Raw genomic sequence first — 12,979 nt, 5'->3', positions numbered from 1 at the left:
CGATTTATGGAGACGAAGAGTTAGACATTTTTGCCCATTTTTGACCGGATGTGACGTCAAATTACCGGCGATGATGGTGATACGAAAAAAGTGCCAGGCGTCGGGAAGTCTTCGGCCCCCCCTGTTTACAACAGAACAGAGCACAGTCGAGGCTTCTTTATTTGTTTTATAATTAAGAAATTCATTAATTTCCCCACGAATTCGCGCAGTTATTTTCAAAACAAACTTTTTTCAAGCGAATAGAAGTGGCGTCAGCGTACATCTGTACTCTGATAAAGTACGCAACAATTAGCCAATCACAAAACTCGTTAGAATGGTTAAAAGAATTTGATTGGTTGAATAAGACATCATCTGTCAACAGCTGTCAAACCATCAAGTTTAAAACCATCAAAGTTCAGAAATCCACAAGCTGAAAACGTCAATTGGAATCCGAATTTTAACACGAGTCCTTGAAGTTCTTAGGACTTTTAGTACAACACAGGATAGAAAAGTAGACTGTTCAGTGAAAACCGGCTGAATTCTGGCCCATGAAAACTTGCACGTTGTTAACTTGACAACTAGAAAAACAAACTGCTCAAAGCTTGTGGCTGGTACTTCACAAAATGTGGCCGTGCGGCGTGTTTCGCGAATCATTTACAACCATCGGATTCAAGGGAAAAATTAGAGTCGGCTGCTGTGATTGCTGTGGCCTTCCACCTATCGCACTGGAAAGGATATAGGAACAGGATTGTCTTCCTGAATTGCATTGGAGGTTTTTAATTTCTGGACGTCTGCTTCTGGAATGACAGGTAAACTTGTGTTCGATGTTTTCTTTGTTTTCGCGCTTGTTCAATTTATTCTAACTTTGCAGCAGCTTGTTTGAAGCTTGAAATTCAACCCCTTTTGCAAATTATAAAAAGTCCTAGGTTTAGGGGTGAATTGTTTAGGTGTCTCTCGATAGCGTTGCGAAATCCAAGAAGCGATGACCTCGAGTAAAGTTCACCGTCTTTTGTTCGAGCTTCGGCGTAGAATTTACCGAGGTTGTTGTCTAGCTTCTTTGTTGGTCATTTTGTGAAGGCTTTTGGCAATTTTTCTTTCACGGCACCAAGCTGTTTTGAAAACGCCAGAAAAAATTATTCAGTATGTGATAAGTCTGAGTTGTGTGTGTATTCGCTAGCTAATTTAGTTTTCTGTTTTTAGAATTGCTGTTTGTTTGTTTTGTTTGTTTTTTTACACGAAAATGTAGCTGTGCGTGTTTTATCTAAAATTCCGTACTTCAATAATGTGAAACTCATATTCAAAAACTCAGATAGCCCATTTTGTACTATCTTTCGTGTTTTTCGTTTCTGCTTTCGTTATAATGTCTTCAATTTCGGCCTTGAGTTGTTTACAAATCTTTGGTTGGTTGTTTTGTTGTTAAGCTTACTTTCCGGCTCGGTGTTTTTTCCGTAACTTGTACCGAAATTTCACTTTCTATCGCCGTGCAATTTGTGCTGTTAGGAACAGGACGTTTTAAATTAACTGACGCTAAAATCTCGTTTTCATTCTCGTTTTTCCAGGTCAAAGAAGATGTCAGGGTCAAGACAAAACCCGAGAAAGTCGTTCGGGAATAGTGGTCGGCCATATTGGGTCGATGGCGTGACATTTCCTCCGTACATCTGGACTCTGATAAAGTACACTGTTTCAGCCAATCAGAGCGCGCGTTATATGAAAACTTAATTATAAATAATAATATTGTTTGATCTATTGTTCCAGCAAACCTTTCATGTGAGACCATGCGAGAGCTGATACCCGACCTTTCAAGTTAGATGTCAAACTCTGTCGATCCAAAGCTCCAGAAGGCGAAACCCAGAGCATATATACATCAGTGACAATTTATACATTCAGGAAATGAACTTTATTGTCACATTTCAAAGGAGAATTATTCAGGTATCCCATAATTCCTCGCATCCAACTATATTACCCTTATGCCGCTTGTCTTGCAATATAATTGGAGGGTTTGCACAAATCAGGTTTTGTTTTTAACGTTATGTTTCCAACCAAGTAAAGAGTCTTCAGCTTGCAAATTTGATTTCACTCAACAACTAAGAACTTGTTGCAGCTCAAATTCCAGACTATTTACTTTTCATTTTCCAAATACTTCATTCAAAAGCTGATTATAATTTTGCCTTATTTTAAACAGCAAAGTTAGAACCATGTTTTAATACGTAAAAATAAAATAGTTGGTCTCTGGTATACGAGCATCTCTACAAAACGAGATCCAGCAACAAGAAGTACTGGGTTTTATTCTGCGTCGTGTGGTTTCCTGCATTGAAAGTTTCAAATAAAGTAACATAGCACCATGAAGTGGAACAGTATAGTTTTAAGCTCCCGTGAATTGCATTTCTCATTCCAATTACTATTAATTTTAACCGTATTCAACGGTTTAAGGAAACCGAAAGTACGTGAACAAATTAAACCGACTACAATTTCATTTAACACAGTGTGGATGTAACTAAATGCTTCCGAATTTGGTGGGTGAATACCGTTATCTATATTCATTCTCCAGGGGGTCCACTTAACGCAGGTTTAAACGTATTAAACTGTCGTAAAACACGCAGGGTCTTTGAGAACACTAAACAAAAGTACAGGAACACTCGATAATTTTTTAAAAAAAGAACTTGCCTATTCCTCGTATGTCTTTATTAATTTGAGAATAACAGAAAAACGAAATTTTATCTTTCTTTCAAACATGTTTCAGTGGTATATCTAGGGAAAGAGTACGGCTTTCCGGGGGCATCTTTAAACAGCGAAATACCGACCACCCTTATATATCATGTCACCATTACCATTATTGAGAGCTAACAGTAAACATGCTAACTGGAGTTCGACGGAGTGCTATTCAGGAAATACCTAAAATAGCCACCATTTTGAAGAATTATTATGATATTTCAATTAGCGTGAAGAGCACCTCCAGTTAGTATCTTTCCCATTAGCTTTCTGTAATAGTTATGGTTACACGTAGTAGTCGGTGTTTCGCTGTTTATTTTTGCCCTGCGTCCGTACACCTCCGTCTTTTTTTGAAAAATATAAGGGCCAAAAGATTTTTTGATTTCTCGCTTATTGAGCTCCTTCTTCAGGTACCAGACACAAATAATGAAAACACATTTAGTCATGAGTTATTGTGTTTTGGAAAAGTATTGCTTCCTGTCTTTTGTTTCTATAATTATTTTACGCTATTTCTTCACTCAGAGCAAACCCCATGTTATGTTATGAAATCCCCTTGTTATGTAAAATTCTGATCTTCTTCTATTCTTAGAACTTTTAGTTTAGTAAAACGCGAACAACTTATTTATCTGCTGGCCCATTAACTATAACTACACAAAATGTAATAGGGCTTGAAATGTGTTTTGCCATGTATTTGCCATCTATCATAGTTTAAGGTGTTAATATGAGCTTTATAAACGAAATCTGGATCACACAAATTGAAGTTTTAGTGATATCGAGGTTTTGTTTGTCGTTGTCATGGAAATATGGATTTACCAAAGATACGCCATACAGTTTATATTTCACATCAGAAGAAAACTGCTTTATGAAAACCCGACTAAGAAAGTTAGTTATGGTCCCCCAAAACCACATCGAAACACTTTTAAAGGTGCTCAAATGTGGCTAAATGAGGCTAGCTCCGCCGCAATTTTCATTGGCTTCAGCGACCATAACATTTGTTCTCTAAGCGACAAATCTGGTACAATAATCTCTGCCATAGAACAATAATTTGCATGAATAAAAATTGCTATCATGCGTAGATAACAACCGAGAGGTTTATTCAGCTCGCTGTTATAAGAGCACACAAAAGTAAACATGGAGTTTAACTAAGTTAATTACTTAAATATTCTACTGTCATCAAATGCGGCAATTAATATTGTAAGTTGGTTGCAGTTTAGAAAACAAGATTATCGAGAGGCAATTATACACATTAAAGTGTACTTAAACCGGCTCAAATACTGTAAATTACTGCACTGCCAATTAAAAAGTAATTAGTGCTTGTAGAAGATAAATCCGACCAATCCGCCGTGTATTCTTACCTTAAATTTATAGACCGATTAATCCGAGTTCCCTTCCACACAACTAGCTTTCTTTAATGCAAGGTACAGTAGCTTTGTTTTGTCAAAGAGTTTAGTTATTTTCACAACTCTGTGTGAGACTCCTTATGGATCACCAACTTCGCGCGTAATTCCATATGTAGAATAAAGCGAGATTCTAAACTTGTCGCTAATGACGTCATTCACTTAATTAGTACGTCACACAACTGGGAGCGGTGTTTCTGTGCATTGTCAACAGATTTGAATAAAACAATCACATATAAGGTATTTTTTCAACTGGGAACAGTCAATGGGATTGTCAAACAAATGCGTCAAATAGATGGAAAAGGTCAATTGCAAACTGAGGGCAGTTTTGTCGTCTAATGACTCCAGCCGACAAAAGAAGATTAAAATTAAACTGTCCACCTTCTACAAGTTATTTTTGGATCCTCTTTCCTTAAGAAATGAGCATTTAAGTCTCTGAGCATTCCTTGGTAAAGATATCAAATACTACAACAAGCTTTACAATCGAAATCAAAAGAATTGATATACGATTCTTCAAGAGCTACTAAAACCACAAGTTTACATTTAGAGGTTATGTATTAAAGGGGATTTTTTCGTCTATACGGTAAGTTAGCCTGCCAGGAGGCTTAATTACGTTGGGTTACACGCACGAGGACTGGCTAAAATAAGCTGCGAGAACGAATCATACACCAGAAAACGAGATGCGCGTGTTTAGTGCATACGAATTTTTATGCTATAACTAATTTACCTGGAGCAAGAAGTCGTGAAACTTGCGAGGCTCCTTGTTTTTAGCGCGTTGGATCCCGGTTCGAGTTTTCTGGGCAGCGTCACTCTGTCGTGTTCTCGGGTAAACGTAGTTTACTTTCACATGTATTTTTTCTACTTAGAAGAATAAGAATGGTACCGGCGAACTGATGAAGCAACCTGACTGTGAGGTAAACTGCGATGGACTACACTCCGACCAGAGGGAGAAGGCATAGCTCCTGATCACTTATTAAATACTACAGAAAAAGGCGGCGGTGTGGGTCTAACGTAACACGAGCATCGTACTGAGGTGCATGAGTGAAATGGCTTACTAAGGCAATGACTCTAGATTAAACAGTTTCACGTACATTTAGCACTATTTGCGTAGATACTCTGGAAACTTTGGAAATTTTCCTTTTCGGATTCCTCCAGTAATTATAACAAACTGATAGAGTATACCTGTGTTATTATCCGAGAAATGTCGCGTGTAATATTGAACTATGAATCAAAGTCAGTAGTCAATGTTACACGCCACATCACTCAGACATCTCAGTTGTCCTAAAACTGTGTACCTTTTCAACCATGTATTATTTACCCAAATATGTCCATTAAAGGCAAAACAGTCTTCTTGGCGCACTTTGACGTCGATAACGTTAATGTGTGCATTATGTCAGGCTTGCTCAATCTCAGACTTGCGCGTTTCGAATAGGTCGTTTATGATCAGGCTAGGAGCGTGTGGGATTTGTGTAAGTGTTAGACGCGCACGAGAGATCCGCGCGCGACGTAAAATAAAGTACGAACGCGATGCGCACGTCTGAAGCAAAACGAAGTTTCCCAACCTTCGCGTAGATCTTTTTAACATCGCTCGTCGCCTCGCTGATAAAAACAACCTTCCGCCATGGTTGAACCCCTTGCACATAAAGTAAAATAAACCATGATTGTGCTCACTTAGAGAGGACTAAAAAGCCTACTATGAACTAAACGAACGACATGGAGCAAGGTTAGCTCAATTGTAGTAGCAAATAGATCAAAAAAAAAAAAAAAAAAAAAAAAAAAAAAAAAAAAAAAAAAAAAAAAAAAAAAAAAAAAAAAATAAAAAAACACTAAAAGCAAAACTATATCCCTCAAGAACAACTGACTGAATGTGAATAAAAACTTCAAATGAAGTTACAGAGAATGCTAAAAGAAAAAATAAAATTTATAAGGCCACATACTTCCAGATAACTTCTTGCAACCATTGCCTTTAGAGGAGTGATACACAAGTTTTTAGTTAACTATAACTTTTAATTCCCAGAGTGTTAGCATCTAAATTCTCCTTACAACATGCATACTTTGCGAAGCAGAGTGATGACAGTAAAGGAAATCATACTGAGGTTCGTTCAAGAAAAATGTCGACCTAATCCAAACGACATGAAGTTTATTTGGTAAAGGTCCCTTTACTTAATTGGCTGTGCATCAATGCATGTTACTTTGAAGATAACGCTTACGTTTTTACCAAATTTACTTTGCTGCAAAAAGACTTAGAACTCTCGCGAAGTTATGTGCGAGTAACTATATTAGCTGTCCCCCCCTCCCGAAGTTTTTGGCATTTAACAGTGCGCGCAACATTGGATGAGCGAGTTGTGGCTGGAGTAGGGCGAGGAAGCAGGGGAATGGGGGCGAGGGAAAGGGAGGCGTGGAGTTAACTTAAACATTTTGCAACGCACTGTAGCTATCACTATCCGTTCGGTGATGGAGAGCATGAAGAATGTATATTGTTAAGCAACTGGACAATGTTACTTGAAAATGCTACAACACTATCTACAAAAACAACGATCTCATCTAATATTAACGTTTATAAAATTCTAATCACACATTTATGCCACTCGACTTTGCACATGAATCACGAAATTAAATTCCCTAGATAAGAAATGCATAGCAACCGAAAATGAAATTTTATGTGTAGTGTTATCTATTACAGTGTCAAAGCACTGAAATAGGCAAACCCAAAAAGCGACAAAATACAGTAACTACTTCGTAGCGCCTTGAATGATAAAAAAAAAACTGTTTTTTTTTGTGGTGCTATATTTATGGGTTATATTTAAGTCAGATAACGTGCCGACGTTTCGGCATTACTGCCTTCTTCAGGGTTCAAAAAAACTAGTCAAAGAAGCAAGATCTGTATTGATCGGTAAATATAATGTCATTTCACTGTTTTTCCATTTTGATGTAAAAACTAAAATGAATTGTTTGCATATAGAAATCAACATGATCGTTGCGATTAACCAATCAGTGGTGACTTAGTCCAATAAACCGACGTTCCCAGTCATGATCATCTGGTCGGTCCCAGTCCCCTTCGTCTCCGCTATCCAGCTCGCTCAGGTCGTCGACGTCAGAGTCCGGTCCTTCATCTTCGTACGAGCGTGTGTCGTCATGAGACAGCGTCAGATTGCTGTCGGCGTGTCTCACGTGATTTACGATCGTTGTGTGTAAGTGTGTCGTCACCGCAGTCGTTGAACCGTGGAAGCCTGGGTTGCTAGTTCCCACGTGACTGTGTTCCACGTTGCCTGTAATTACGTGATGCCTGCAAGAAAACATTTGAGCCGTTTGCAACTTGGCATTTGCCTCAGTTTCAAAATAAGGCTTTTTTACAATACCGTCCAATAAATAATGAGTGAAACTGACATTTTAACTTTCAAGTAAATCAAGCATTTTCACCCATTCTAAGACTGTTCACAGTCCCCTATTTTTCCATGAAGTCGTAGAGATCGATTGTTGAGTTCGCACGGGCTGCCATCTTGGTCCTGAACACAAGTGCTAGTTTTCGCTCGCCTTTCAGGAACCACGATGGTGGCCCTTCGAACTCAACCCTTTTTTCCCCCCCCCCCACACCATAATCCCCCAAAGGGAGAATTTTTAAACGATCGATCTCTACGACTTGACGGAAAAATAGGGGACTGTGAACAGTTTACGATTCTCACCGCGTTCCAGACGTGATGAAGCACGGTAACAATGCGTACGTTAATTGGTTTCAAATGATGCGGACTTACTTGTAAGTCATCAAGTGCTTGAGGTCAAACTGATGAGTATCCGTTCCTCGGACGCCAGGTTCCTCATACACACGAATACTGGCGTGCTCATGACCATGGTCTAGATCCACTTTACCCACTGTCTTCTCAGTGTACATGTACTTCATCAGATGACGGAGATCATAGTCGGTGTTGTCCATTTCCCCAGCTCCCTGGTCAGAATACGACCTAACTGTACCATGCCCCCCAGCCGGTGTCGGTGCCGCCACAGGTTTGGCTGGCCCTGTCACCGCATCCACGGCGTCCTTCTTGCATCTCTTACACAGCAGGTACAGTCCCAGTAGGATCAGGCAGATGAGGAGGATCAGAAGGAACGCAAGAATGGCAGGCCAGTTCCATTTTTGTTTCTTGTCTGGTCTGGCTGCAGCAATGAAAAATAATTTTTTTTTTTTTTATTTTTATATTATATACTAAAAATTCTTTTAATAAAATTAAAAAAAAATTTGTTTTTCAAAAAGAAACACAATTCATATTCTAGCGGTGCTAAATATGATTCTTCTTTAATGTCCTTCAACTAGCCGTTGTTTTCAAAGGAATATCACTCAAAGAATCGTAAATGTCTCGATAAATGCTAAGCCTACCCATACCCCGAGGTTATTTGGCACTGCCTGGTCTGCCGTTTTGGCAAGATAATCCCTTACCCCTGGTGAAGTCAAACAAGTGCAAATACCACACCCACGACAACCAGGGGAAACACTTCCTTATATAGGCTGTAAAGGTATGCGCTGCTCCAAAGAGTATGTTTTTAAAACCAAAAAAAAAAAAAATTTTTCTTTTTTTCAGCAGTAAGGCCGTTTTGGTCTGAAATAGAAGTATTATCATCTTACAAACGTTCGTTTGTTCGTTCGTTCGTTCGTTCGTTCGTTCGTTCGTTCGTTCGTTCGTTCGTTCGTTCGTTCGCTCGTTCGTTCGTTTATTTGTTCGTTCTTTCGTTCGTTCGTTCGTTCGTTTGCTCGTTCGTACGATTCATTTCTACGCGATATGCAGAATACTCACGTGGAGCCGCGCCCGAGCCTGGAGGTACTTCATCCTTTTCGCATCGAAGTCCACTCCAAGTTCCAACACATTTGCACACGTTAACAAGAGGCGAAGTGGCATTGACCACGCAACTTCCATTGTTAGCACAGTCTCCCTTTTCACACGGACATCCAAACACTACATTTTGTCGCTCCACCGTTACTGGACTTGCCTTATGATCGAGGTCCATACCGTTGAGTCGATTTTGTGGGATACAACCTGGTAATTAACACAGAGTAATATGGCAAGTGATTAAGAGACGACTTACAGAGGATAAACACCTAAAGGTAAAAGCCTGTCACGGTGTTCCTTTCACTTTAATGGTACTTCTGAAAAGTGAGATGTTTTTTTAATGGCGGATCCGGAGAGAGGCCAAGGGGTGTGGGGAATAAGAGACAAAGTGAAGATGGGTCTTATCTTGCACGAAGGAGTAATGGTGGGCTTTTTCTCGCTCTAATTAGGGGAAGAAAAGGATCGCAAATGTTCGGCTTTTCAGGCCTTATATTCACGGAAAAGAAAAGAGAGATTGCAATATAAATGAGACAGAAATAACAAAAAGATGATATTTTTGGTGAAATGCCATCAACGTTTTGTTTTTTAAACTAATTTCTGTATCAAACTCTTCTCCTTATTGTGAGGATCAGTTTGCCGCTTGAATATCATCTTAGAATTTTTACTGATCAATTCTACAAAAGTGAGTAACAAAGATATTAAATAAGATTTAAATAGCATCGAACTCGGAAAAAAATTCCGAGTTCCAGATGGGACCCACGACCCTCCGTGTTCTAGGACGGATGCTCTACCACTGAGCTACTGAGCTCTGTGGTGAGCAAGGGTGAAATGTGGGCTTTTGACTGGAACCGCATCACGCGGTCACACAGCCAAATGATGACTGGCACATATGACTCATAACTGTATCACACAGTCACATTAAGGCATATCAAAGATGCAACCAACCAACCTCCAAAGTGAGTAAAAAGATATTAAATAAGATTTAAATAGCATGAACTCGGAAAAAATCCGAGTTCCAGATGGATGCCAGACCCTCCGTTTCTGGACGGATGCTCTACCACTGAGCTACTGAGACTCTGTGGTGAGCAAGGTCAAAAGTCAAAAGCCCACATTTCACCCTTGCTCACCACAGAGTCTCAGTAGCTCAGTGGTAGAGCATCCGTCCTAGAACACGGAGGGTCGTGGGTTCAAATCCCATCTGGAACTCGGAATTTTTTTCCGAGTTCGATGCTATTTAAATCTTATTTAATTCTACAAAAGATCCTGTTACTCCTCTTTGAATTGTCGCTGTGGTTTTATACCTTTATTAGAGTTTTTTTTAATTGTTATGACCCGTCGGTGTACCCCTACAGTAAAAAACCCAACAACAACAATTAAATAAACAAAATAAAATTCGATTCTTACCTCCATACGATTCATCAACATCCTCGTGGGTTTTATTTTTCTCTGCTCCACTTGTCTGCCTTAACTCAAGATTTGAACCGTAGTTGCCCACAGAACTAAGTTTCCCGCCAACAACCACCGCGGTCCCGCCAGTGGCAGCCGCGTTCGCACCACCGGCCGCTCCATTTGCATTTTGTTGGCTTCTTCGCTGTAAGATCTGCTGAACGCTTTGAAGACTGCTGTTACTAAGACGTATTTGGGAAACACTAACTCCCGCGCTACCAATAACAACTTTCTGAGAACTTGAATTGTATACGGACCGAATGGTATGCTTCTGATACATGCGAATAAGCGTTGCATTTTTAATCTTCTTTACCGAAACATCGCCTTTGCTGTTGATTGTTATTAAACTCACTCCAGACAGAGAACCTGAGAACGAGGAGTAGGTCGAGATGAGGCTGCCGCTTGCCGTCTGCACGATAGCTTTGCCGTGGCTTTTCACGATCGCTTGCATCACCTTCAGCGCTGTTAGTCTTCTTATTCCTCCAGAGAACAAAGCTCCGCCGCCATGATTCATCAGGTGACTTGTTCCACCCGTACTTCCCTCCACTTTTCCGGCGTAATCAACCTGCAAGGTGGCATAATTCCCCAGGCGTTCCACCACGATCGTATGGTATTTGTCATCGGTGATGTTCACGTTCGGGAGCGTGAGTATTTTTGTCCTGCCAGCCAATCGGAATACGCAACGGACTGCTTTATTAAATATCTAGAAAGAAATCAAAAGCATGCAGTTTTCTGTTTCTGTCTGTTTCTTTTTTTCCCCGGTCGACAGACGCCCTGAGACTGCTAACCCGTTTAACGACTGTACAAATAGTGTGAGTATAAATGATGATTTTTCCCAGTTCCACTTCTTGCAAATCCACGTTAATCTCCCTCATATCTCTATCCCCCTGCGTCGCTGCCCTGCCCTTCCCTCTTCCTTACTCTTGAGCTTAAACAATCTCTTGAAATTTCTCCTAACCACAGGAAAAAATCTACATTAACATTTCGCCTCCTTAATTTATCTCCCAGTATAATGATAAATAGATAAAGATGGTAAATTTTAAGTTCAGTGGTAAAATGAGAAAGATGTAATGTTCATCATGTCATGCGCGTGAATCAAAGAATAAAGCTGGATCCCTGACGGAAATCTAACCCATGACCTCCCAAACACCTGGCAGGCGCTCTATATATGCACTGAGCTACGGAAAGACTCATGAGCAGTATGCAGGACGCGCATCACACATGAACCTAGTGAATGGCCTTGCTCACCACGATTCTTTCCTTAGCTCAGTGGTTGGAGTGCCCGCCCGGAATTTGGGAAGTCATGGGTTCGATCGATTCATATAGGTAACTCTGATTTGTCCTTTTTTTACGCTCGTGACATGATGAACATTACATATCTTTTCTCTTCTCCCAGTATGTCTCACTGGTCAGCCAGGGGGAGCGGGTGACTTTCTTTCAATGTTCAAAAATGTACAATGTTCTACTAATACGAGGAAATATGACACTTACATCAACTCTAACGAATTCTGTTCCAAGACTGTTAGTGGATAGGAATATAAGGCTGTCGTTGGTACCAGGTTTGGCTTTGACCTTGAGCGCAACGTCGGTAAAGTATTGACTTGTGATTGGTTTAGGGGCTGGTGCAACCTCACGTCTTCGCCTGGACGACGTCAACGACGACGAAGACGACGATGATGACGACGAAGACGACGACGATGATGACGATGATGACGACGACGACGACGACGATGATGACGATGATGACGATGATGATGATGATGATGATGATGATGATGATGATGATGATGATGATGATGATGAAGAAGATGAAGACCATGATGATACCGAGTATTGGGAATAGCTATTTCCCAAATAGAAATTTCCAATCGTCGCTACATGAAGTAAAAGATAAAAAAGGATAAAAGCAAGTTATTGGCTACATTGACAGCAAAGCATCCTTATCTCTCCTCGTTACTCCAACTCCCGGTCTTCGAAACTTGTTTCAGATAAACTATACAGAATTATGTCTAACTGCTTAGATGGTTTTTGGTCCTTCATTTTACTTTAATGCAGCACTCAAACAAGAGGAATTAGCTTTGAAACAAGAAGAATTATATACCATGAGCATGCCCTGATTGCTATTACTTCTCAACAAGATAGTTTCTTGTCTGCGAATTAAGTTTTGAAAGAGTCACTACGTCGTGACCTCCGCCGGACACTGCTCCCACAGTACCACGACTCTGCACCCTTGCAGAGGAGACCAAGAGCAACTTGACAAAACGCTGGGAGAGTAAGGGGCGATGGCTATGGTCTAGCTTCCTATACAAGGAGGGTAAATGTACTCGTTGTCACTTCATGTTAAGGAAACCGAAGATAGGCGCTAGTACCACAGAGCCACCTGGCTCATTGAAACTGACTGCCAAAGACATTATTGCAATTGGCTGTCATTGGTAAGATTAGAACTGACTTTAACAGTTAGTGGACACACACTGAAATTGTTGCACGCAATTTTGCAGCTCATATTTTATAACTATAAAAGTACAAATGTGGCCTAACACTACTGTAAAAATCATATAATAAAAATCCTGGATTTCGCCGATCAACGGCATCAATCCTTGATAAGGGATTGACGATTTATAAGTATAC

The 12,979-nt window shown here is 40.2% G+C and overlaps 1 protein-coding gene and 1 non-coding gene across 2 annotated transcripts in view; one reads left to right on the top strand and one right to left on the bottom strand.

The window, feature by feature from the left end:
- Positions 1-7,001: 7,001 nt before the first annotated feature.
- LOC144660141 (protocadherin-like protein) overlaps positions 7,002-12,979 on the bottom strand; it is a 58,270-nt gene continuing 52,292 nt past the window's right edge. The window contains exons 17-21 of the mRNA XM_078520700.1: positions 11,843-12,225; positions 10,310-11,054; positions 8,873-9,112; positions 7,838-8,237; positions 7,002-7,371 (exon numbers count right to left, since the gene is read on the bottom strand). Of these exons, the coding sequence (XP_078376826.1) occupies positions 7,077-7,371; positions 7,838-8,237; positions 8,873-9,112; positions 10,310-11,054; positions 11,843-12,225 (2,063 nt within the window). The 3' untranslated portion in view covers positions 7,002-7,076. The remainder of the gene's footprint in view (positions 7,372-7,837; positions 8,238-8,872; positions 9,113-10,309; positions 11,055-11,842; positions 12,226-12,979) is intronic.
- Positions 10,039-10,111, top strand: Trnal-uag (transfer RNA leucine (anticodon UAG)). Its single transcript has one exon. It is a non-coding gene; the product is annotated as a tRNA-Leu (tRNA).

This window comes from Oculina patagonica, chromosome 7, assembly GCF_052425735.1.
Source record: "Oculina patagonica isolate OP01 chromosome 7, crgOcupat, whole genome shotgun sequence".
Classification (NCBI taxonomy): Eukaryota; Metazoa; Cnidaria; class Anthozoa; order Scleractinia; family Oculinidae; genus Oculina; species Oculina patagonica.
Note: the sequence above shows the minus strand (reverse complement) of the source record. Positions and strands in the feature narration are given on the sequence as shown.